This window comes from Zonotrichia albicollis, chromosome 2 (assembly GCF_047830755.1).
Source record: "Zonotrichia albicollis isolate bZonAlb1 chromosome 2, bZonAlb1.hap1, whole genome shotgun sequence".
NCBI classification, from domain to species: Eukaryota; Metazoa; Chordata; class Aves; order Passeriformes; family Passerellidae; genus Zonotrichia; species Zonotrichia albicollis.
Window position 1 is genome coordinate 17576793 of NC_133820.1, and position 25214 is coordinate 17602006.

General features: G+C 42.8%; 1 protein-coding gene across 1 annotated transcript; it reads right to left on the bottom strand.

The window, feature by feature from the left end:
• Positions 1-542: 542 nt before the first annotated feature.
• Positions 543-14896, bottom strand: ICOSLG (inducible T cell costimulator ligand). Its single transcript, XM_005489007.4, has 7 exons — positions 14523-14896; positions 10967-11007; positions 8700-9071; positions 7938-8222; positions 6457-6633; positions 4981-5016; positions 543-2612 (listed from the first exon to the last, which is right to left on the bottom strand). Exons 1-7 carry the CDS (start codon positions 14879-14881, stop codon positions 2602-2604), a joined length of 1281 nt encoding a protein of 426 aa, XP_005489064.3. The 5' UTR covers positions 14882-14896; the 3' UTR covers positions 543-2601.
• Between the last annotated feature and the right edge of the window lie 10318 nt (positions 14897-25214).

The window sequence follows — 25214 nt, forward strand, 5'->3', positions numbered from 1 at the left end:
AACACATGTTTTCCCTTGGGGCTTTCCACTTGTGGTTTACCAGCCATGCCACAACAAAAAGTCTTTCACTTTGCTGTGAAAGTGAGTCCCTTTATTAGTCTTGCTCCAAAGCTGCATCAACTGTTGCTTTCCTGTGCATGTGTTTAATGAAGGCAAACAGAGGGATGCTGGTGCTCCTGTGCAAGGCTGCTCTGGGGGAGTGCAATGAGCTGGTTCAGTTCTGGAAGCAGGAGTGTGTGCTGTGCCTTTGCTCTGTTTGGGGTTGAGAAGTTGGGTGAGAAAGGGATGAATCAGCCCAGGCTTAGTGCTGCCCTCAGGCCACTGCCTGGCTTTCCTGGAGTTTGTTGGGTTGTTCGAGGGATTTTGTTGTGTGAGCCAAAATAAAGCCAGGGTGGTCAGCTCTGTGTTGTGTTTGCCTCCCCTAATCTGAGGCCTTTGAAAAGGAGCACTGAGGGATGTGGCTAAAAGTAAAACTCACCTTGGGTGGAGGCAATGGCTTGGATTGACTTGGCTCTGTGTGTGTTGATAGATTTAGTCAAACATCCAGAAGAATGAATAGACTTTATTTAAAAGATAAACATGGCAAGTGAAGACAAAAACTGCTATTACTAAATTCCCAAGTTCTTTTGAATGGTAGCAACCAACTGTCATCTAGGATTTACTGACCTCTAAGAAAAGCTGGAACTCTAAGCTAAATTAAAGCACAGATTTTGCAAGAAAAGGCTTTTGTATTTAGGTGTATCCATGAAGTAGCCCAGAAATAAGAAAATCCAACCAGTCTAAATTTGTTTTAATGCCATATTGCAGAGTGACTGCTAGGTCGCTTCTTATATCTTTGAACCATGACAGCTGTAGAATATACAAGTGGAAACTACTTGTAGGAAAGGCTTCTGTCAGGTACAGCAGCACCACAGGCTGCACAAAACATCTTCATGTGACAGATAAGAAGGAAATGTCTGCAGGACTTTCTACTGAACCACTAGGAAATGGTTGCCCTGCACATCTGCACAGATGTTGTTCACATTTTTGAGGCGTCTGCAAGCTTTCCTCAAGCAAGTTCCCTTTAGGGCACACTGAAGATGAGATTTGGACTCAGAAAATACCTGATATCTGGATTTATGGACATGAGAGAAGCACAGCTTCTCAGCTGGGAGCCTCCAGTGATGTGAGTAAAACAGAATTTTCACTCAGCTGGGACTTGAAAGCTGATCTTGACATGAAAAATCAGTGTCTGAGCTCAGAGTTGATACTGGAGTGCCTCTTACACACAAAGCAAAAACAAACAAGACTTATTCACAAAAATCATAAAAATTTAGTCTAGCAACTGGTGCAGGAGAGGTCAAGTGTTTCCAGAGCTCAGTTTAAAATAACAATCTTTGTCCCCTCATGACAAGATGGGGAAACTGTCCCATCTGGGAAAGAGAGCTAGTAAAAATTCCTCCTCCTCCAAAATTTCATATCATCAGCAAAGTTTACTCTTTTGCTATTTTCAGGCAGCCAGTTTGGCTGACTTGGGGCTGAAACAGCAAAGCACATGCACTGGCACAAGGAAAATGCAGCTCTTGGCTTTCTGGACATTCATGGACAACACACTGGTAGAATTTGGTTTTTGTTCTTTTGGTTTTGTTGGGTGTGCGCAAGGATGAGACAAAAGCACAAGTTTAGTTTAAAACCTTCAGTTTAAAATCCTCCCTGGAAGCCACAGGAAGGTGCTTAAATAAAGATTCAGTTGAATCAGGCAGAGCTCAACCACAGGTTTTGTTCCATCCTGAGAAGGGTAAGTCCAGGTAACATGACATTCACATAGCAGAGAGCACTATTTTTAATTCAGATTTCTACAGCTTGTTTTTTCTCACAGCTGGCTCCTGTTCAAAGTGGAAGTCCCCTTTTTGGTGGAATATTTGGTAAAAACCAAAATATTGCTATCAAGGCTTAAAGAAGGCACCTTCCCTTATGATAACAAATTCAGAATTTGACCCCATTAGAGCAACTCCTGTTTTTGGAGGACTGGGTGCTCTGCCGGGTTCTGTACACAGCAGCAGCTGGTGAAAAGAGACAATGAAAGGATTGTACTCTAGAGAGAGAGAAACATGGAAGAAGTCACAAATTTCACTCTGCAGAGCCCTTCAGTTTTCTTTCTTTGTTTTAGCTGCCTTTCTTCACATGTAGCCATTGTCAGGGTAAGGTGACAGCAAGCACATCCCATGCTCCTGAAGGTGCTGCTTCTGCTCCTGAGAGTCCTCAAAGATCCTGATGAGAGACTGGACAGTCTCCAGCTTCCAGTGGTTGGCACAGAGCAGCTGAGTCCCAGGATTTCTGCTTTCCCCAGTGCAGGTGCCCAAGTCACTGACAATCACAGGGGACTGTCCAAAGTGCTGAGCTGGAGTGGTGACACAACTGTTCTGTGGACACAGTCAGTGTCTGGAATGAAAATCCTGCAGATTTTCCTCTCTATTGTGTTCTAGAAGCTTTTCATTTTTTTCCTTTGCCATCTCTCTTGGCAGAAGTCTGTCACTTGTATTACAAACAATGCTGCCACAGAGGGAGTGATGCTTCTCTTGACACATCTCCAGCTGCCCAAATTGTTGGCACACCTTCCATTTAGAGAGGTGCTGTAAGAACAAAATAATTTATTTTTATTCAAAAATAGACAAAAAACTTCCCCAGAAATAATCATTCCTATGTAACCAGTGGAACAAGCTGCAAAGCTATGGAAAAGACATATTCATGCTGCTGAGAGAGAGCTGAGTGGGGAGAAGTCCTGCCTGATACCAGGACACTGGGGGGGTTTCTGTGCTCCTGCCACAGCCTGGAAGGGCCTCTCTGTGCAAATGGAAATAGTGACCTCCCTTGTGAAGGGTTATCAGTGTCACCTTGGGCTCATTTAAAACTATTTCAGAGAATGAGTTGTACAAATCCTCTCTGTGGCCAAGAGAAAACAGCTTCCTCTGGGTCCTCTCAGGAAATGAAGGAATTCCTTCATGTAATAATGCATAATTTCTCCAGCTCTGAATTTCTCCTCGCCAGAGCTTCCTCACCCTCACTGGAGTGGGTGGCTGGAGAGACTAATCCCACCAGCATGGAGTTACTCTTCTTTGCAATCTGCCTTCCTTTCAGTTTCCAAACTCTTTGTTTTGCCTTTGTATCAGCAAAGTTAGTTTCAGTAATCTCAGTTTGGTTTGCAGTATTCAGATTCTCACTGCCATGAAACAACCTGACCTTCTTCATAAAGTGCCAGAGGCAGAAGAGCATTTACAGCAGTATTGAAAACAAAATGCTGTGGCAGAGCATCCCCCTGGATGCTCCTCCCCAGGGTCTTACTCCCTACCTACCACACACAACAGGATTGAAAATACCAAGTAATGATTGAACTAGGCTAGAACTTCTCCTAGAGCTCATCTTTTGTACTAAGGTAGTACCAGCTTTATTTCTAAATAATTCCTGCCAGATACTGGTTTTCTCTTTTGTTAAGAAATCACAAAGCAGCAAACCTGGACTGATGGAGGCTTGATAGCCTGGACAAACTCTGCCTCAGTGCTCAACTACTATTACCCTTAGACAATTTCTTCTAACATCTGGCTTAAATCTCCTTTGTTTAAGTCTGCTGTGCCTTAATTGCAGAGTCAGCTGGGTTAGCACAATAAATAACTTGTCCCATCCTCTCAAAAGACACTCTGAAGGTTGTTATTGTGTCCCTAATCAGCCTGGCCTTCTCCAGCCTAAACAGACATAATCCATCTCTCACCAGAGATCACATTCCCTGGAGCATTTTCATCTCTCTGGTATTGATCCAAGTTGTCCTTAAATTGGGATGCCCAAAACAGGAGCCTCAAAGGTGGGACAGCTTCTGCCATCAGTGAGCCACCAAAGCTGCTGTCCCACCTCCTCTTCCACAAGTGGAGTGGAGAAATGACAATGAAAAGACAACATCTGGAAGGTGCCTTTGCTTTGTCCTCAATGAACAAATCATGCTACAGCAGCCTTCAATACAAACAGGATAAATATTTACTCTTATTTATGCCACAGAGGTTTTTTTACAAATGGGCTAAGGCCAGGGATCAAACCAAGAAGGGCCTGCAATAACTCAGTCTGGAGAAGAAAAAGTTGACCTTAAATGAGCTGTTTGTGCTACGTCAATGCAGTTCCAAGGAACAAAAAGAAGAAAATGTCTCTTTATTTTAAGGAGAAAATCCATCCTTCTCCATAGATTATGCTCTGCAGGAGGGAGTGCAATGGCTTTGATGTTTAGCAACCACAAATGTTGGGGATCAGGCTGTGGTCTGAAAAATAACTGACCATTAACCCAGCTCCCATGGCTGTCAAAGAAATTCCAGAAAAAGTAAAAGCTTTTTTTATGGGTTTATTTGTTTAAGGGTTATTTTTTTCTGCTTGATACTATGCATTGTGTACATTCACAGCATCTGCTACAGCAAACTATGCTCTAACTAGTACAGTTTTAGTGGAACCACAGTATTTTCTGCCTGTTCTGCAGACACACAGGCAACAGTCGTTAGATTCAGTAGAAACTACCAAGTGAGATATCAAATAGGCAGACATTTCACCCTGTACTCTTGCAAGTCCTCTGCCCAGTTTTTTTCCCAAATCTGTCTTCATTTTTTAACCTAATTTTCATTTTCCCCCACTATAAATAACAAATGAATTTGTAAATCAGCTGGCCTGCAATATTACGTGGCAATCAAAATAAAAACATGAACATGGTGCAGGTCTGAAGAGCATGTTTCTTCTAGAAAAGGAGAGGTTTTTTAAAAAATTGGGTGTGTATAGGCTCAGGTTCACAGACATGATGCAAATGATGTCCCTGTATCCCAGTTAAAGATCACCTAGGATGCAGTGCATAAAAAATGCTTCAGTTTGTATCATCCAGCAAGTCTAAACTAAAGGCTTGTGCTGAACTTGTGTACTGAAGCTGTGAAGTTAAATCACCCAAAATAAACAAAATAATCTTTTTTTAATACTTACAGCTGTGTCCTCCTTGGTCTTCTCTTTGTTGGACATCTGTTGAAACAAATGCATGGGTTTCAGCATGTAGGAGGACTTCAGAAAAATGAGATTGATATGAAACAACATCCACCAAAGCTGAGGGTTCAATGTGCTAAATGTTCTGTAAAATGCAATCCAATATTCTATTTGCTTACAACCCAGGCTACTATTTCAGAAAGGAGAGATTTTGGGATTGAAGTGATAGCCCTGCTCCCCATCTTTGGATAGAGTCCTGCCTCACTCTTGGGTTGTTTTTGTAGGAAGAACACGACTTCTACAAGAGCTGCTGCAGATCCTGGACAATCATGACCCTGCTTTCCCCTGATCTTTTCTGAGGGTTGCTAACATGGATTGTCCTTGTTCATGAAAAGTGTGGTTGTCCCTGCTCTGTCCCTTAGATTGTTAGTTCCTGGATAGGGGCTTAGAGCAAGTGCTCAGCTACAATGGCAGACTCAGTCTGGCCCACAAGATGTCTTTTAGAGCTTTTTTACAGACACACACATGGGCAAATCCAGCTACACAAGGGTACCCATGTGACCAGCTACATTTCTGCTTGATCCCAGCAGGAACCTCATCCTTACTCATCTAGCCAGTGACTCTAGAGCTCTCAGGACTGAATTATGCTCTGATTTCTCCTTCAAACTGTGCTAAGCTGAGTTTGGACCCCAGTCCTGTTTTGTGCCATCTGTCCAGAAGGAGCCTGCAGGGATCACAGCTGACAAACCATAGCCCAACAGATACAAAGCTGAGTTACTCTCATATCCAGAAATTACTTCCTGTGAGGCTCAGGATTCACAGAATCACAGAATTCACAGAAATACTGGGTTGGAAGAGACCTTCAAGATCATCGAGTCCAACCCAGCCCCAACAGCTCAAGTGAACCCTGGCCCCCAGTGCCACATCCAGGCTTTGTTAAACACACCCAGGGATGGGGACTCCTCCACCTCCCTGGGCAGCCATTCCAGAACTTTCTCACTCTTTCCATAAAATCTTTTTCCTAATATCCAACCTGTATTTCCCTTGATGCAGCTTAAGACTGTCCTCTGGTTGTGTCAGTGCTGCCTGGAGAAAGAGCCCAGCCCCAGCTGAGCACAAACACCTTGCAGGAAGTTGTAGAGAGTGATGAGGTCACCCCTGAATCTCCTTTTCTCCAGGCTAAACACCCCCAGCTTGGAGAAAGACACAGACACAGTAAGAAAGGCTCAGACACAGGAAGAGAAAATCATAAAGAATAACACGTCCTGGGGCACTACATTTCCTCCCCAGAGCATCCCAAGTTTTTGTTAATGGCAGGATTTCCTACTGCTTGTCATACTTCATCTCTTCCTATTAGATAATGTAGCTTATACTTCATCTAGCTTACTCATAATTCATCTCTTCCTGTTGGATAACAGTAAGCATTTTGGCAAGTGAAAAAGGATTCTTATCATTTGGTCAGGCAAAGTGTCTCATTACCTTTATAGGACACTAGATTAGAGGACCTCCTTCTCCACAGCCAGCAGATTAAACCAGTTAGAAGAGCTATCACAAAGACAATGCCAATGATGCCAGCTGCTTGAGCACCTCGTCCTTTTTTCTCTGTTTTTTTGTCACTTTCTGTGCCAGGACCACTGATTTTCTTCTGCTGCGTGTCTAGAATAAAATAGAAAAGGATTTCATAAGGTGTAAATTTTCACATTTCATACCAGGCAAATATTTCACCATGTTTTAGAGGCATAAAAAATTCTGAAGGAGTCAAGATTTGTGCTATTTATATCACTGTGATTTTGGTGATTCCTTCTGAGTGAGACACATCTCCAACTAATTATGTCTACCAGTTTACTCTTCCCTGTCATCATAATGCATCCATTCTTCTTTTTTCCTTTTTCTTCTTTCCCTCCTTGAGAGACTGTATGTTTGGGCTTGTATCTAGACTCAGCTGAAAATAAATCTGTATAGAATCTACAATGTAAATCTGAAAGTACTCAGAAAAATGGGTGAAAACCTGTTTCCCTGAAGTTAGTGAAGAATCTTCACTCATTGCTGCAAACTGAAGGTTTCAAATCACATCTCTTACTCTTTCAAGTGAAATTGAGAGACTACAAAACCCCACAAAAATAGTAATATGGTCTTTTCCCTCAGAAGACAACATGAGAATGCCATTAGGAAACTAATGATGAGGTTACTTAGTTTTCCTTTAATTTGGGATGACAGCGTGGTGTATTATCACATAAACACTCTATTGTGCAACTTCTGCTCATGTGTTCAATTTTTGCTCCTGGAAATAGTTTATATTGTTTGCCTACATTCATGAGATCAGTGTTTGGGGTGTTCTTCTTAATACCTTTTTCTTTTAATAGCTTTCTGGTTTTGTGAAGAGTTGAGTGACTAAATACTTGCTTTTACTATTAATCATCACATCAGCAATAATTAGCACAATTTATTTCTGTTACAAGGTACATGGTTCCATTGAGCTCATATTGCTCATTTGCTGCAGACCTGGTTTAAGTTGTAGACTGTATTAAATTGAGTTTTGGAGAAGCTGGAAATTGACCTTTGGAACTCGGCAGAGTAAAAAGCAAATGTTAGTGTTGCAAGGCCATTGTGTGGGGGGTCAGAAATCATGGATCTACTGGATGGTGGCCCCTGAAAAACAACCTGACTCCCCAAACCATCGTGTTCCTGAGGAACTAAAAGGTTAAGCTCAGCAACTGCCTCAGTGCAAGAGCTTCTCAGTGCTGTTATCACAACACACTTGGTGGGTTATTCACTTCAGTGTGGAAGAATTAAACATCAGATCCATGTCTAAACATAACTGGAGCTTGAAACAAAGCCCAAGATCTTCTCAGAACACTTTGGAACCACTGAATTAATGCACAGCCCTCGTTAGTGTGCATCTACAGACAGAGACACACTGGTTGACATTCCTGCTACCTAGAAAGCATGAGGGAACTTACAGTTGGCTGACAGATTTTCCTGCAGCATCTCATTTTCTATGGAGCACTCTATTTGCATGTTAGAAGTGGCTGTCACCTTCAGTGTGCTGACAACACTGAAGGTGCCGTCGTCGTGGGGTATGATGTCTGTTTGTGAGGGATGCAGGCGACTGTTGTTCGCTTTATTGATCCAGTAAACGTTGGGCCTTGGGTATCCATTGCCAGACCTGCAGTGAAAGGTCACCTCCTCTCCAGGGCTGTCACTGTTCATTATTGGTCCACTGAGTATTGGTTGGCTGTAACTCGCTGGAGAGCAAGGAGGAAAAGAAATAGCTGTCGACATTTTGAAACGTACTGGAAAGGCAAAATTTTGGGATGGATTCTGAACAAACTGCTGGATTTGACACCACCCTCAAGACTTGAAAGAGAAATGCCTGCAGGTTTGGTCTGTAAACCACAGAGCTAAGAGAATCTCTGAGAAGGCTGAAAGCTAAAGCCAAACCCAAAGGAAAAAAGGACCAACATCAGGTGCTGTCACACAGTCACATGCAAGAGCTCTCATACCCATGAAAAACAAGAACAGAAACAGACAATGGATAAACAGTTTTTACATGTGTTCTTCAAGGTTTATGTTCCCTGTCTTACATTAAGCAGAGAAGACTTCATTTCAGCAAAGAGCAGAAGTCTGTTTCAAAATTAAAGTTGTGCTTAAATATAGTATTGAAATAGGACAAATTTGAAAAGTGGAAATGAGAATTTGGGCAAAGTGACACAAGCTCTTACCTGCTAAGCTGAGAACCACTTCTGCCTGGTGAATCACTTTGGGAAGTTCAGTTTTCTCCAGCACTATGCATTTGTATGTATGTTCATCACTCTGGCTGACATTTAGCAATAGCAGAGAAAAATCACCATTTTCCAACCTATGCCAGAATAACTGAGTCCTGTCTTTAAAGTGAATACACTGATTACTGTTATCATCTTGGCCAGAGATCAGTGCATGTACAACTGAACACTTTTCTTGATAGGAATCATCAGCTATTTGCCAATAGACCCGTAGATTTTTTAATTGCAAGGGTTTCTTTTCGTTATAAATGCAACTTAGTGTGACGTTGTCTCCAAGTTTACTGATGATGTTCTTCTTCTCTAGTACAGCAACTACGAGATTAAAAGAGAGAGAGAGAAAAAAAAGGGAGGTTATGTGGGGAAAAAAGTAATTATTTTTGAGTACATTATACTATATATAGACTCTGGTATTAATTTTATAGCAGGTAGGTGAGTATGCTTTCTTCATAGTCATTCCTATCCCCCAAATTTCCAGTGGCTAATTCTCTCCATGTCTATTTGTCTGTCCATTGTCCAAAGGGACCTTTTCTCTGAGAGCCAAGCAGTGTGAATCATTCCTAGCCCCATGGATATCCACATTTCACTTTGCACTGACTGCAGACACATATTCAGGTCCTATTGCTTCAATAATCACTTCTTGTTTTTTTAATTAAGAAAAATGCCAAATAACTCCACTTAGATCACATGAAGTGGAAACATTGATAAGAAAGAGTACTACCATTATTTTAAGACCCAAAAAATTAAGAAGGGGAGTAAAAGCAGGATTTCTCAAAGCCGGCATGACAAAGCAACCACATTTTACTGCTACTGTCAGTGACACCCTCTGAACAAACACACTCAGCTGGCAAACCAGCACACCCAGATCCCTCCAGTGACACATTCATTAGACATTTACATCTTCAGGGTCACTTGAGGTAAAGTCAGGACTGTATCTGGCTTTCAGAGCACTTTTCCTGCCTTTTGGACATGAGAAAGGCAGCCTCTGCTCCATGTGAGCAAGGCAAAGGCACGAGGTGAGGACAGCTGATGCAGAAAGCTCAGCTCAGTGAGTCCCACAGGGCTGGGCAGCTCTGCCCACACCTCCCTGCTGGATCCTTCACCCCAGACCAGCAGCCAAAACCTCACTGGTGCGATGGTTGGTGGCACCAAAACAGTGTTTGGGTTGTGGGTGCCAGGCAAGAGGGGTCAGGCATGGGGCTGGATGGGAGAGATTCCAGCTGGGGGAAGGGATTACGTGGGTGGATGGCTCAGGGGAAGGATGATGACAGGAGTGGAGGTTGGGAAATGCAGAAACAGTGCATGGTGAGGTGGGAGGGAGGTGGCAGTGCTAAAAGGGAACCTGTCTTTGTGAGGGTGCACTGGACTCAGAAACAGCTCACCTACACATCTGAGCTGGGCACCCTGGTCTAAAACTACCACTGAGGCAGACACAGTGCTTGCAGGGAGAAAGGCAGGATGTTTACCAGGTACTGATAGAACAGGCTTGAAATGCAACACAATTGCTTGGCTCAGATTTTGGGAAACCCATTGGAATAGCAGGAAAAGCAATGCCCTGGCAATGATGGGTGCAAGTCCATGACTGGACAGAAACTGGCCAGCCAGCATCTATTGGGACTGAATCTGGGACAGTTTGTCCTGATATTGGGGCCAGGGAGTTTCTTTGGTGGCTTTGTTGAGGTCCTTCTCAGTGATTAAGCAAGAACAGAGGAGAGAACTCTAAAAACACTTAAATATCACCAGGTGGTGGGATTTAATTCTACCTTTGTTTTGCAAGGGATATTTTAGAACCATAGTAAAAGTAAAATGACTAATAGTAGGAGTAAATTTACTACTAATAAGCAGTAGTAACCGTGACATATAATTCTACTCTTGAATGTTAGATCTGCTTGTCAGCAGCTCCTATTACTCCACTTCTAAGGCCTTTTGTTGACAGAGATAAGTACACAGGGAAGTCTCTGAAGCAAGCAAAGCAATCTGAGCAAGAGCATCCATAGGGTCCCTTGCTGCTCTCTGCAATGAAACAGAAATTGATTTTATCTTCTTTCCCTGATGCATGTCAGAGAAACATTTCACTCTGAGGAATTCTTCAGTATCTTGTAGAAAACACAGAGATATTCATATTGTACATTTTACATCTACTTTGTGCATTTGGCCAAACACATTAAAGGGAGGGCAGTTTAATTTTTACTGAATTTTTATGCACTTACCAGCTTTCAGGATAAGAAGGAGCAGTAACAGAAATCCATACCTAAAACAAAAAACAAACAAATGTTACAACTGACTTTGCATCTCTGTTGTTTAAATAAGCAATAACCCCAAATTTGATTGTTTTAATATAGTGGCAGAAGTAGGTAAATTAGGTATGCTCCCATGCAATGCCCCATTAAGTATTTGCATTTTTGACAGCTGCAAAACTTCTGTTTATACAACTCAGCAGTGGTTTGGTGGCCAAGGCCATGAATAGCAGCAAAATGCACTAATATTGGAATCAGGGCAGAGGGCATGAAGCTGGTGTTGGGCCTGTCTTCTCTTCTGAAAGAATTGATTGGCTTGCTGGACAAACAGGCTCTGGGGACTATCTGGGTCACTGGGAGGGACAGCGGCTGCACAGGTCAAAACCCTAAAAAAGTTTTCCAATTTTTTGCTGAAACTCCAGGAGTAATTTTGTCTGGTTAAAGGGAAACAGCAGCTGACCATGCTGCCCACCAGGTTGTGCACGGAGTAAAAATGTGTAAACAGGAAACCTGCTGATAGTGGAGAGCTGTGCAAAGGTTTTTGCTGGGAGGAATTTGGTGTGTTTGATTATTCAGGAGCGGCAAATCTGTGCAGGAGTTTCTCCAAAGGAAAGGAGCCCATAGGAAACCCAGTTTAACCCATCTATAAAGTCCAAGTGATTTAACTCTCATCCCACAGGGGTTTAAGCTAAATGGACAGCACTTCCCTGTGAGTTACTTTAAAATAGCCTTTCACCACCATACCTAGTTACACATTGTGCTCTCCTTCTTCCAGACTGCTGTAGGAAGGGAAAGAAAGATGCTGGAAAGGTTTTGGAATGAGAACTGTGTGGCTGAGCTGGCCACCTTGATATTGGCCAGGTGCAATAAGGTTGCACTGCTGAGCTGAGGGGCAGAGTGACAGGAGCTCTGGCCTGTCACCATGTACCCAGCTCTCCTTTGCAAGCAGGACTGAGAGGCCACACTGTCCAGGTTCAGCTGGCTCCCATTCCCCAGAGTTCTCATGATGCCTTAAGTTTAGCTTTCATATTTTCCAGATTCTGCACTGCATTAATACAGAACTCTGAACATAAAAAGTGTTAGCAAGTTCTCCTCACAGCTTAATTAGATAAAACAATCCTTTTCCAGCCCCAGAACCAAGGACACTGTTGCAGCTTCAGGCCCAAAAAGTGTAACAGAGGAATTGAGGAGAGCAATCAGGGAGGATGGGACTGCATAACCTAAGCTGTAATTGGACAATGAACCCTAATACATAAATGGACCAAAACTTATAAAAGTGGGAAAAGGTGTGACCCAGGAGTCCATCTTGAGTGTAGCCTCAGCCAGGCTCTTGTACTGCCCAAGGTGCATCCTTTGAAGGTCTTTTCAATAAATCCCTGTTCTATTCCTTTAACACTGTCCAGCTTCTGTTCCAGGCAGCCTCTCAAGGCATCACTCAGCCCTCACAGGCCCAGCACTGAGCCCTGGGCTGGGACAAAGGGATATAAAGGGATAAAGGGATTCCTGCTCCCAACAGGCCATTTCTGCCCAGGACTGAGCTCCAGATTCTCCCACCCAGGCTGGTCACTGCCTTCCCTCCAAACCAACCCTGCCCTGCCTGGCCCTCCTCCCTCCAAGGGCTGACCTAAGCTCACCCCCCACAGCCATTCCTCACTTTGCTGTGCTTTACAAAATCCCCTCTCTTCCAGGCTTCCTGCCCTTTCCCCACAGCTCCCTTGTCCAGCCAAGCACAGGAATTCACACATCACATCTATTTGTATTTTGTAAAATTATCATCTTCCCAAACATACTCAGCTTCCCATGCAGAAAGCAGAGAACATTCCTGACACAAAATCTACATCTACTTGAAGCCCCATTTCCAGAGACTGAGGTGGAGAAATTTTAGGGGAGAACCAATCTGAATTGCATTATTTTTTTGTATAAAGAAAACATTTTATTTTCTTTTTCTGTGTCCTTTGAAATGATTTGATAGATGAGATTTGAAAAGTTTAAGTATATGCCCAGTGTGGAAAATTTCTGCTCTTCAGTAAATCTGCAATCAGTCTCAAAGAAAGTCTCCCAGGAAGCACATCTAAACATTCTGTACTATTATTTATCCTCTTATTATTTCTCTTACATTAAGCAGTTTATTAACCAATATCAAAGATGTAAAATATACAACTCTACAAAACAGAACAGCAATAGGTTTTCTTTTACTAATGTATAAACATAAGTGTAAAGATTTTTACAGTGGCCTTTACACGTGGATTTGTATTTTATTGCTGTTGTATTTTTACACTGTTCAGGAGTCATCACTTTTGTGCCAGGCTTGTAGATGTTTGTCTTGACAAGCTCAGCTCATGTAGTCATCAATCTTTCTTAATCCCATGCCTGTGTTTGTTTCATTATTCCCAACCCAAGTTAGAAGCTATGGATATAGCAACTCATTTGAATAGAATGAAAACAATAACTGATTAATACTTAAGAGACTCTCTAGGGAATTTCCCATGGTAGGCATTTGCTAATACCAACAGACATTTAGATGCATCAGTCAGAACTGATTCTCATATGTATGTATACAAAGCAGATCTTGATTTCTCATTTTAATAAATGATGCCACAGTCAAGGTTAGACAGATCCAGAGATGCCTCCTCCTCCTCCTCTTTTTTGAAGGAAGTTGCAGCTGTGGTTTTGTGGGGGTGGTTCCACCCACGATGTTCCCCTGGAATGGCTTCAGTTCCAAGCTTCAATTGGAAAAAGTGAGAGGTGCTCTGCCTGCAGAGAAACCTCTACATTCACTCAGCTCCTGTATCCATCACTAGCAGTGAGCTCAGTGAAGTGCTGGCATAGCTGGAGTCTTGCTCTCTTAATTAAAAAAAAATATTTAAGCTTCTTTTTCTTTCCCACACCTTCCTCATCTGCAAGTGTTTTAAAATGCCGTGTGAAGCAGGAGAAAGTTGCACTTCTCCTTTCACGGGTGAGATGATTCTTCCTACCAGCACCTCAACTTCTCCATCGCTACTTTCCTTAAAGCCATGGGATGTTGCTGCCATGGCAGGCTCCAGCCAGGCAAGAGATATCCTGATGCTTGAAGTAACAACTTTGGGGGCTTTGCTCCACTGCTGAGACCCCTAACTTTGTCCCCTAACCTTGTGGGGACACGGCTTTTCCCGATCAGCAGGTGCCCTAAGCGTGTCACCTGCTGGAAGGCAGCGCTACCCGGGGCAATAAACCCCAGTGAGTCACGGCCCATCGCAACCCTTCAGCTGAAAATATCCATAAAAGGCGTTAATTCCCTGGAGCCCTCCATGGCCGCTGTGACAGGGGACCCCTGCCCGGGCTGACCGGGAGCTCTGGCAATCCCCAGCTCCGGCAGCGCCGCAGCCTGTCCCGGCTCCCTGGGTCTCCCTGAGGGCATTTCAGCAGCCCAGCCCCCGCCAGCGCTTTCCCTGCCCGCCGCAGCAGCAAAACTTGCGTTTCCCAAGGGCGATGCGCATCCCTGGGCGCGGCAGCAGCGACCCTTCCCCGCGGCCACCACGCACTCACTCACCCTCGCGGCTCCATCGTGCCGGACCGGCCGTGCTGAGCTAAAGCGATCCGTGCCGAGCGAAGCTGAGCAGCAGCAGCGGCTGCCCGCCTCAGGCCGTCCCCTTTCCCGCCCACGCCTCCTCCGCGGGGACTTCCGCGTTGGGAGCGGGGGGGCTCAGATTTAGCACGCCCGTCCTGGCCGTGAGGGGTCTCAGGGACCCGCCTGTTCCCAATGAGCCCTTTCCAGACCCTCGTCGGGGCCGCTGGATGAGGGATCCCGGCTCCTGCAAATCCATGTGCCCTGAGGGAAGGACGCCGGTCCCCGTCAGGCGGGACGCCCCTCACGCTGCTGAGGAGCCGGGGCTGGGCGGCTTTGGCCATAGCGCGTTGTGAAAGACCCACCGGAGTTGTGAAAAATGCGTATTTTATGACAGGCTTCTCGCAAATATTAAAATGAATATTATATGTGTTGTTTTATAAAGTTGTGCTGTATTGATTTTCTTAAGTAGCGTGTTAAATATTGTTTTAGGCTATAGCAAAAGGTTAAAATAGAAAATACGCTATGTAAGGTACTTTTTTAAAAAAAGGGACTCGCAGCGAGATAGCAGCTACAGGACACCCAAATCTTTCAGAGAAAAAGGATTTATTGCTCTCTTATCAGATGAAACGAACTTCTTCCCGCCTAGCTCAGCCCTGAATACACCGTCAGGATTCAGAGGAAGAAGCTGACACTGACCAGACAAAATCCTTTGTTTGAATGGAATTTATGCATCATGTATGAGGTGTATGAATATGCAACAAGCTATTGCTTTTCAGGGTTAATCCTCTGTTAATGTGCTCTTTTTCAGGCTTATTTTGCCCAGAAAGAGGTACCCGGACTGTCTGTAACTCTTTGTTTTTATTGTCTCATATTGTCCTAATCCAAATTGTCCAAATTTTTATTACTATTATATTACTCTTATTATAACATTCTAATTGTATTACTATTTTTAGAACCAGTTTATTACTATTAAACATTTAAAATTTTAAAAACAAACGATTGGCGTTTTTCACAGGCGTCCTCTTGGCTCTGCGAGGCGCTGGAGATCGGTGCCGCAGCCCCGGGGCAGGGCAGGGACTGCACCCGGTGATCTCGGAGATCTCGAAGAATCCTGCCTGGGAAGCAGGAAAGTTGTTTTTCAAAGTACATAAAGTGTATGTTTACATAAATAGCATATTTATTCTGTATTTATATTTTGTGAATAGCTAAGTGTGGTTTGATAGAGAACAGAACCGCACCTGGAGCTGTCGTAGGTGTGTTGGTGAGGGGGTGTTTTAGCACCCCCCGGGTGTTTGAAAGCTGCGGTTCTCAGTCTCTACAGTTTCATTTTCGGCTTCACATCAGTGGCTGTGTTTGCCTTGTTTGTTGTCAGGAGCTCAAACCCAGCTGGGACCTCTTTGCCAATGTGAGCATTAGTGACATAAGGCACAAAACTTTCACAGCAATGGTTAAAGTCTACCACATTCATGTTTTATTTTTTCTGGGTTTTAGTCACCCTGGGAATGCAATGACGTTGTGCACAATGAATATGAAACTGGGGTTGTGCAAGACCCGCCATCTCAAGGCCATTTCCGCTGCCAGCCAGCAGCAAGAAGGGGATTTCAGTTTTGGATCTTAAAGCTGACACTACTTCAGCCTCTCTGTATCACTAACACCTGCAAATCAGTTGTAGCCATGATATTTTCTGAAAAATCCCTTTGCCCCGATTTTTCTCCTGAGAAGCCTCAGAAGAAAACAAACACAATGATTATCTGCTGCTGTGCAATGCAACAGGTGCATCTGTGATTGGTCTCATGTGGTTGTTTTTAATTAATGGCCAGTCACAGTCCAGCTGTCTCAGACTGTCTGGTCAGTCACAAGATTTTATTTTCATTCCATTCCTTTCTATTCCTTGCAAGCCTTCTGATGAAATTCTTTCTTCTATTCTATTAGTATAGTTTTAGTATATAATTTTCTTTTAATATAATATAGATCATAAAATTATTAATCAGTCTTCTGAATCATGGAGTCAGATTTTAGGTGCTGTTTTTAATACCAGGCATTTGGTGAATGGGGATGCATGCGGAATCAGTTCTTTGTGGGTGAGAACTTCCTTACTTTAAAATCTTGGGAGTTTATGTGACTTTCTACAATTCTGGATATATTTTTTTTCTTTCTAAATACATAATTTGAAAGAACTCTTCTGCTGTTCTTTGCAATGGCTTCTATCCTGCTTTTTTCATACCTATGTATCAGTGTTGATGGAAAGGAATGTCCCAATAAGCAAGAAAGGCAAATGTGTCTCCACAGCCAGGAATCTCTTTAGGATTTGGAAAGGTCAGGTTGCAAACCACTTTGCAGCCTGCATCAGACTTTTGAATATGGATTGCTAATGAAATCTTAATCTATAAGGCAACCTTGTCCCTTGTCTTCTGTTTTCCCTTCTAAATGGTGTTCATGAATACTCAGCCTTATGCAGGTAACTTGCCCCTATCTGCAGAATTCCTCAGGGGACATGAAATACATGGATGTTCTTCTGCCACTGACTCCGTTCCTATGGCACACACTAAACACCCCTGTGGTTAATAAAAGCAGGTTCTCACTGCCAAATCATTGCCACGACGTATATTTCTTACCGCACAAGTAGAAAAAAAAAAAAAAAGAGAAGCAGCTGCAGCTGATATGCTTCCTTGTATTTACACTGAATAGCATACAATAAAAATGTGTTTTTATTCTTCTGAACACAGATTTGTTAATATGGCATAAGTTGAGGTATTTGACTCAGGGTCAAAAGAGGGACCTCAGTGATGTGATCTTTGCCCTACAAGTATCCCATCAAAAATAAGATGAAAAATAACAGAGCTGTTTGACAGCCTGTGTGAAAAGTTTTCATCAAAGATGTGGCTCCTCATTCCTATTACCATGCACTTACAGAAAAATTCAGGCAGAGACAGCTGAGTTCCTAGAGTGATTTTAAAAACACCCTAATTGTTGACAGGTAATTTGTCCTCTGGTGTGGACACAAAGCATCTAGGGCTGTCAGGAAAATAAAGTAACTCCTACAGCTTGTGTGTGGCAAATATGTTGCCTGTAGACTTTGAAACTAGAAACACTGGGAAGATTTAGGGGAAAAAAGAGAGGAAAACAATATCCCAGTTTTTCTGGGCACTTATAGAAGTGAAAGAGCTGTTTGCTTCAGGTGTGTGTCATGCAAAGAGAATTGGTGGATCTGCAGAACACTCATTAATACAGTTATTGAGAATCCAGAGTAAAACAGAGACACATGTAGAAGAAAAGATATATATATAGAAGATATATATTCCCTAAATTTATAGAAGAAAAGATCTCAGATGGATTGAACACCTCTGGGGACAGGAAAAAGAGGCGAGATTGTTGTGTGTGGTGTGTAGGACTTCAACTGTGTTTGGAGTCAGCCATGAAAGAAGTGCTGTGACACCTGAAATATATCACATCCTTATGGAATGGTGTGACAAATCTCTGGGTTTTGCACGGTGGAGGTTTCAGTGCATGGCACTCAAGCTTTACTAAAGTAAACTATGACTAACAATTGAGAAAAAAGTCAAGAGAAAAATCACAGTAGCTTTGGCCACTTGTGTGATTTTATGTAGGGGTAAAAACAAAAGAAGGTACAAAGTGTGAATGATTTTGCAACATTTTCCCAACACTTTTTACAGAGAAGCTAATAGAGTTAGCAAATTCTATTTGCTAATACTAATTAAATTCTTACTAATTGAATCAGTAATTAAATTATTAGTATTAGTAATTAATTATTACTAATTAAATTGCTAATACAAATACTAATTGGAGGAGGGACACAATAGAGGATGAGGGGAGCACAAACATATTTTTTTTCCCTTGACTAGTGGAGTCAGTGGAGTAAGACAGCAAAGCTGACTGCTAAGAACTGTCTGGTGATGAGGGAAAAGATGCAATTGCAGTTAAAGTATCTTGTGATTCTGAGAAAACCATTTGTGAGAAGTCAATGAAAAAGAGGAAGCAATAGTCTGTCTGTTTGCTCTCCTGCTCACATTTTGTTGTGACACCAGGCACTCAGGGAATTGGCCAAAAATATTACTTTAAACACCCAAATTCCAGGATTGTTCCATGCAAAAGAGGAAACCTGTAGCCGTGTAAAACACGTTTTGTGCAAAATGTACTTTGTGTGTGTGGCAGCAATGACAACCCATTTATTTATACCCAGAGAAGGAAAGTACTCTGTTATATTTAGTCATGTTATTAGAAAGGAGCACTGATATTCACAATTCTTTATTAATTGTGCATGTTTAGATAGCTGATTTTCTGTTGTTTTAGGAATTGCAAGGGAATAACTACCTCAGCAATACTTTTGCCATCTCACTGTGTGTGGGCATGTTAAAATAAAAAAAATCCACCATGGTATGTCATTGCTGAAAATGTCTCTGGAGCCTCTTGTTTTCAGGCCATATTATCCTGTGTGCAATGTTTCCAAAGAGAAGAATGCTCTTGCTGTCTGAGTTCCTCTCTGCTCCTTTGCTCAGTTTCTGCCAGAGAGCCTTTGCTCTGATCATTTGCTCAGGACATGAGATTATGCATCAAAGAATCTGTTTGGGAATAAAATTCACAGGTTTTGGAGTTCACAGGTTTTAGAGTGTGAAATGCCTTCTGGAGAAAGGTTACTTTCTTTTGCCCAGGTTCACTCCACTGACTATAAGAATGACAAGAGAAGGAGCACAGCTGAATAAACTCAGCCTCAAGCCAGGTGGAGATGCCTTTAGCTGAGGAAGAGAAGGACCAGATTGTCTGAAACCATCCAGCCAAGGTTTTCCTTTTCCTTCTCCAACAGCAAGTTGTTGGTTTTTAGGACAACTTCAGCCTGGCATTTCTGATCCCACATTACACACAGAGCACTGGAAATCCTCTGAGCAATTAAAAAAAAACTGTAACAGCTAAGGCTGGATCTCAGTGACTGCAAATTCTCACAGAGAGCGTGGAGAGGGAATCCATGGTGCATACACTGGCTGCTATCTAAAACTGAAACATAAAGGTGCTTAGAACCTACCAAAACTGATTTCAAACCTCAGCCTTCTCAAACTGAGGTAAGATGAAGTCCATAAAATGCCCTACAATTAAGGTGTCTTTTTGTTTGTGATCATGACAATCTTCTGTGAGGAGAACTAAGGAAATGTTCAGAGAAAATACTTAGGAGCCATTGTGGCAATAATCTGACAAACAAAACTGGTAAAACATCTAAACAGGTAAAACATTTTTCAGATTCAAACAAAATTATGTAAAGTGTCAAGACTAATAGTTAACTAAGGAAATAAAATTCAGCACAGGTATTTGCTGTACAAATTAAAGATTACATCAACAATTTTTAAGGAGCAAATTAAAAGAAAGAATATTATCCATAATTTTATATATATAATTGTAACCTGATTATCTTTATGTCAACATAACTGTTAAAATAAATGAGCTCTGATTTGAAATTATTAAGCATAGGTTTGAAAACTGATATTGTGTTCCAAGTCTAAATGGACCTTATAGAAAGCTGTTTAAGAACAGGTGTTGTAAAAAAAATCTCACCATTGTGTTAGAAAGCAAATATGTATCTGCTCTAAGCCATTGCCATCATGTAAAGAATCTAGCAAATTTTGGAAATCAATCTCTGATATTAAAATATTCCCTCTTGGAGATAAACAGCTGTATTCCTGGATACATTAGTGTCAGAGCAAAACAGTGCCCATCACTACCAAAAAGAATGTTCTAATATTGTCTTTAGAAATAAAAAAAAAATAGAAAAGTGTTTTTTCTCCTCACAGCACAGTTGAATAGGAAACCATGTAATGCAACAGGATATGATATGGGTGCCAATTAGTGAGAAATGGGAACTGAAATCTGTGTGACTTAATGCTGTTTATTGAATTATTTGATAAAACATGGCACTACTACTAGGATTTGATAAGAACTGTAGTTTCATTTTATTGTAAAAAGCTGGTTTGGCCCTTAAATAACTCAAAAAATTCCCTTTGATACCACTTGCAATACAAGTGTAAAGTGTAGATAAAGTGTAGTTTGGCATTTGGATTTTTGAAAATGTGGTTGCAGGACATATGAGTGGTTGGGCTGAATTCCCCTAAAAGCCCTGTCTTTCAGGAGGTGTAGAGGTCAACATTAACTGATTCCATGATGGGTTAGAGGCAGGTCAGGAGCTGTCAGCACAGTGAGTACAGGTGGGGATCTACCTGTGGATGCTCCTGGATTTCTGTGTGTGCTGCCATGCCATGAAAGGCAGCCATGGATGTGCTGCCTCTTCTATTCACAGCAGGACAGGGCTCACCCCAGAAAGTAAAAAAGGAGCAATATTGCATGGCTTAGCAGCTGGTGATCAGCTGTCCAACATCTTCCTCCAGCCCCTGGTGCTCAACTTCTTGCACCATTGATTGCATACATATAATATTTTGTAATGTTTTAATTCTGACATTTCCAACCTCATTACTTCCTTTTTTTTCCTGGCACTTGTCTCCAGCTAATATTGCAATGTGGCCTCTTTGTCCTTTTCCCATCACTGATGCTGGTGTGATGTGATGCAGGCAAGATTTGGTGGAGCAGCATACACTGCTGTACTAGTTACAGCTCAGGGAGAGAGAAGTGGGTTTTATTTCTCAGTTTTGTTTGTGAGATTATTGATTATGACTTTATTTTGTAGAGAGAGAAGGAAGGAAAGGAAATTTCAAGGAAAGAAATTTTCAAAGAAATTTCAAGGAAAGAAAAGGAGGGAAGGAAGGAGGGAAGGAAGGAAGTGGCGGAAGGAAGGAAGGAAGTGGCGGAAGGAAGGAAGTGGCAGAAGGAAGGAAGTGGCGGAAGGAAGGAAGTGGCGGAAGGAAGTGGCGGAAGGAAGTGGCGGAAGGAAGTGGCGGAAGTGGCAGAAGTGGCGGAAGTGGCGGAAGTGGCAGAAGTGGCGGAAGTGGCGGAAGTGGCGGAAGTGGCGGAAGTGGCGGAAGGAAGGAAGGAAGGAAGGAAGGAAGGAAGGGGCGGAAGGAAGTGGCGGAAGGAAGGAAGGAAGTGGCGGAAGGAAGGAAGGAAGTGGCGGAAGGAAGTGGCGGAAGGAAGGAAGTGGCGGAAGGAAGGAAGTGGCGGAAGGAAGGAAGTGGCGGAAGGAAGTGGCGGAAGGAAGTGGCGGAAGGAAGGAAGGAAGGAAGGAAGGAAGGAAGGAAGGAAGGAAGGAAGGAAGGAAGGAAGGAAGGAAGGAAGGAAGGAAGGAAGTGGCGGAAGGAAGGAAGTGGCGGAAGTGGCGGAAGTGGCGGAAGGAAGTGGCGGAAGTGGCGGAAGGAAGGAAGGAAGGAAGGAAGGAAGGAAGGAAGACTGTACCTCAGAGCTGTAGGTGCTCTTGTGAGAGGTGAAGGCAATAATGTGATCTTTGTCTAGACACATTCTGGAGATGATACACTCTGATTTTCATTTCTGAAGGGGAAAATTCAAAGACTCTGCTCTTTTGTATGAAAAGAAGTCACGATCTGCCATAACTTGATGATATTTAAGATGAGTTTTTGCCTTAAATGATGCAGAAAGCATTGTTCCTGGGGTAAAAACGGATGTGATCTGGCAGGGTGTCAGCTGCTCAGTGAACACTGCCCACTCTTATGTTACTTCCCTGAAATACTCCAGAGAGCAGTGAAAAGGAGATGGATGTTGCCATTCATCTGCACACACATGGGTGGCCATGCTGCACAACCAGCACTGTGGAGCAGACATTGACCCCTGCCTTTGTGACAGCTCAGGGGACCCTGCTCCAGAGAATGGAGAACACTCCTGCTCTGGCCTCTGGCTCCAGCCCTTCAGCTTCCCAGGCCTCAGCACTTCTGGGACCTGCTCCTGGGGCAGCTGGCTTCAGCCACAGCACTCCCTTTGGCACAAAGAGCAAAGAAAAAACCCCCAATTTGCTTTCTGAACATGCTGTACCAGAATAATAAGAAAGCTGGCTAGCCCCCAAGGCTGACAGACATCCTAGCCACCTCCACTCAGCCTCCCTTCAGACTTCATCCTTCATTCCAAAGACAGTAGCAGAGGAAAGAGCAGCTGGAGACTCTGGCCTGTTTGCTCCTACAGGCGCCTCACTCATCTCTTGTTTGGGATCTGTGTTTGTTCTGGTGACTTTGCAGAGGCTGAAGGACCATTAAATTTGCTATTTTGACTCCTCTGAGCCACCAGAGTCAAAGGGCCCTGAGCTCTCCAGCAAGTGCTTGGTTTGAGCATCACCTCCAGAAGGACCTCCAGGTTTAACCTACAAGCCCAAGACAAACACATCCACATGGATCAGTTATGTCAGTCAGTGGCTCATTTCCAGAGCTCATTGCTCTTACTCTTAACAACTTCTCCACTCTCCCATGGCAGTGGCCTGGATTTGCTTCCAGTCTTTGGTTTCCCTTCTCATTTCTGTGCTGGAGTGAAGAGCCCTGCTAGAGTGACTGCCTCCTCCCTCCTCTCCCTCAGCCAGCCATTTGATGGGCTTTGTGTCACAGCATTGCACTGAAATACATTTCTGCTTTTTGTGAACATTGACCTTTCATTGCATTTCTTGCTTTTCTGCAGCTTCAGGAATTATTGACGTGGCCTACTGTTCTTCACCTGTACAGCAGTGCAGCTGAGGGTAGATTAGAACCCAAATTCAATGAATGAGGCAGTACAACAGGACTGGTGTGCTTTAAACATGCAGAATCAGGTCCTTTGTCTCTACTCCATCAGAGCAGTGATATATCAGACAAATTTAAAGTCTATAAATGCTTGTGTCTATTCTTAGCAGGGCATTGCAAGTGCTGTCTTCATTGCACTGTTAACAGACTGGGTCTTTCCAAAAGGTTAAGTGACAAATGGAAAAAGAGGAACAGAAAGGCAAGCAGACATACAAAATCCTGGTAAACCCACCTCTAAGACCAGATAAAAAAGCCTTAATTAGGTTAAATGTTATAGAAACTGATTTTGTGAGAAGGACAGGCCAGAGTTCAGCTTTTCCTCCCTCATCTTTATAATTTCACTGTACCTCAGGAAAAACAGTTTCCCAGTTTTGTTATTTTAAAAATGCAAATAATCTGCTATTGTGACCAGCAGGCAATTTTTTTAAAGAGTCTTAAGTACATACATTTGAAATGTTCTTGGTTGTACAGGAAGCTTTAATTTTTTTTTTAAGTGTGCTAATTCATGCTCTAAATGGAAACAAGGAAATATTGCCCTTGTAAAGACAAATGTTTATTTTATTACTGAAAGCACAGGGCGGCCATTCAGCCTTTGAGGTCTGAGATTGCTGGGAGATGTTTGAAGATTGTATTCTGAATGTTTAAGAGATTACAGGCTTAGTTTTCTAGAGCACGTATTAAGTTTCTCTGGAGTGTGAATGAGGAGTTGTAATCCCTTCCATTCTCCTCTTTAAGTGTGTTTGTATTAGCAGGATCTGTCTAAGTCTGTAATTCTGCAACAAATAGGATTAACAGGCTGTCTGCTCCTGCTGTACCTCAGCTGGGGTGCAGAAATGTGCATTTCTCTTCCCCTCATGAGCACGTTTGTGTGTGATTGGCACACAGCAAGACCAGGAATGAAGGGCTGCTGACGGATGTGTAGCTGTGTCCCTCCTCTGTCCTCCCTCTCAAATCCTCAGGAGATTTCTCAGGAGCAAAAAAGCTGCTGAGCAATGTTTAGGCCTTCTCTGAGTGGCTGTTTTAGGGACTGAGTCATCCCAGCCATGGTTGTTTTCCTTGTTCCAATCAGTTTTATTTTATTTCCCAAAGTTGGTCACCTCAGAGTTTGTGCTGTCAGGCATCTCTCTGAAAAGTTGTCTTTGTTTATGTCTGTTGTTAAGGTTTAGTGTAGTTTGTCCGTGGGAGAGAACACAACAGATGATTACAGACATTCAGGGAGGAATTTGCAAGACAGCTTGTCTATGAACTAAAAGAAAGTTTGGGATTATTTTTGTTGCCCTAGTGGTTTTCACTCCCACTCAGTGTATAATTCATCAGCCTTGATAGAAAGAAGCATTGCCCTTACAGCTCATGAGACTGCTCTAGAGAAAGTATTGGGGTTTTAAAGTTTTGTGGATTTTGTGGTTTTGTTTTGGTGCTTTTTTTTTTTTTTTTCTTTTTAAATGGACCAGATTTGACATTCATTTAATTTTGGGGAAGAGAAGGAATCCCAGTCATCTTGCATATCTACACGGCAGATGCAATCCATACTGTGCTCTGCTTTCAGAATATCAGAACCATGGCAATTGAAATGCATGTATGTATTCCATATCCATGGATCCACAAGAAATGTAAGATGACATTGCTAAAAAGCTGTATCTTTCCCTTGACCATTTCACTTTTGAGAACTTCCACCCATGAACACAGGAGGTTAGAAAAGAAAGCACTGGGAATGAGAACCACATTGAATTAATACCTTGGCAACACAACACACATCACCAACTCAAAATCCAGCAGACATTTATCTTTTACTTTGTTCTCTGCACTCCATACAGAGATTTTCACCCAGATTCCAATCTGCTGGAATGCTGGAATAAAAAATGTGAGCACATGTGAGGTAAGAGCGCTCAGTTCCCCCATTTGTGCTGATTCCCCCACCCACACACCTGTTTTTCCTCGTGGGTGTTTTCCTGGAATCACAGCTGGAAGGGTCTCAGTGGAGCATGCACGCAGAGGTGCTTCCTTT

Bases quoted from the DNA above. Each gene is read 5' to 3' on its own strand.
- ICOSLG (XM_005489007.4), bottom strand. From the start codon at position 14,881: ATGGCCAAAGCCGCCCAGCCCCGGCTCCTCAGCAGCGTGAGGGGCGTC. The intron at 11,008-14,522 runs GTGAGTGAGTGC...TTTTTGTTTTAG, and splicing joins GGCACGATGGAGCCGCGAGG to GTATGGATTTCTGTTACTGC. The intron at 6,634-7,937 runs GTAAGTTCCCTC...ATTTTATTCTAG, and splicing joins GGAAAATCTGTCAGCCAACT to ACACGCAGCAGAAGAAAATC.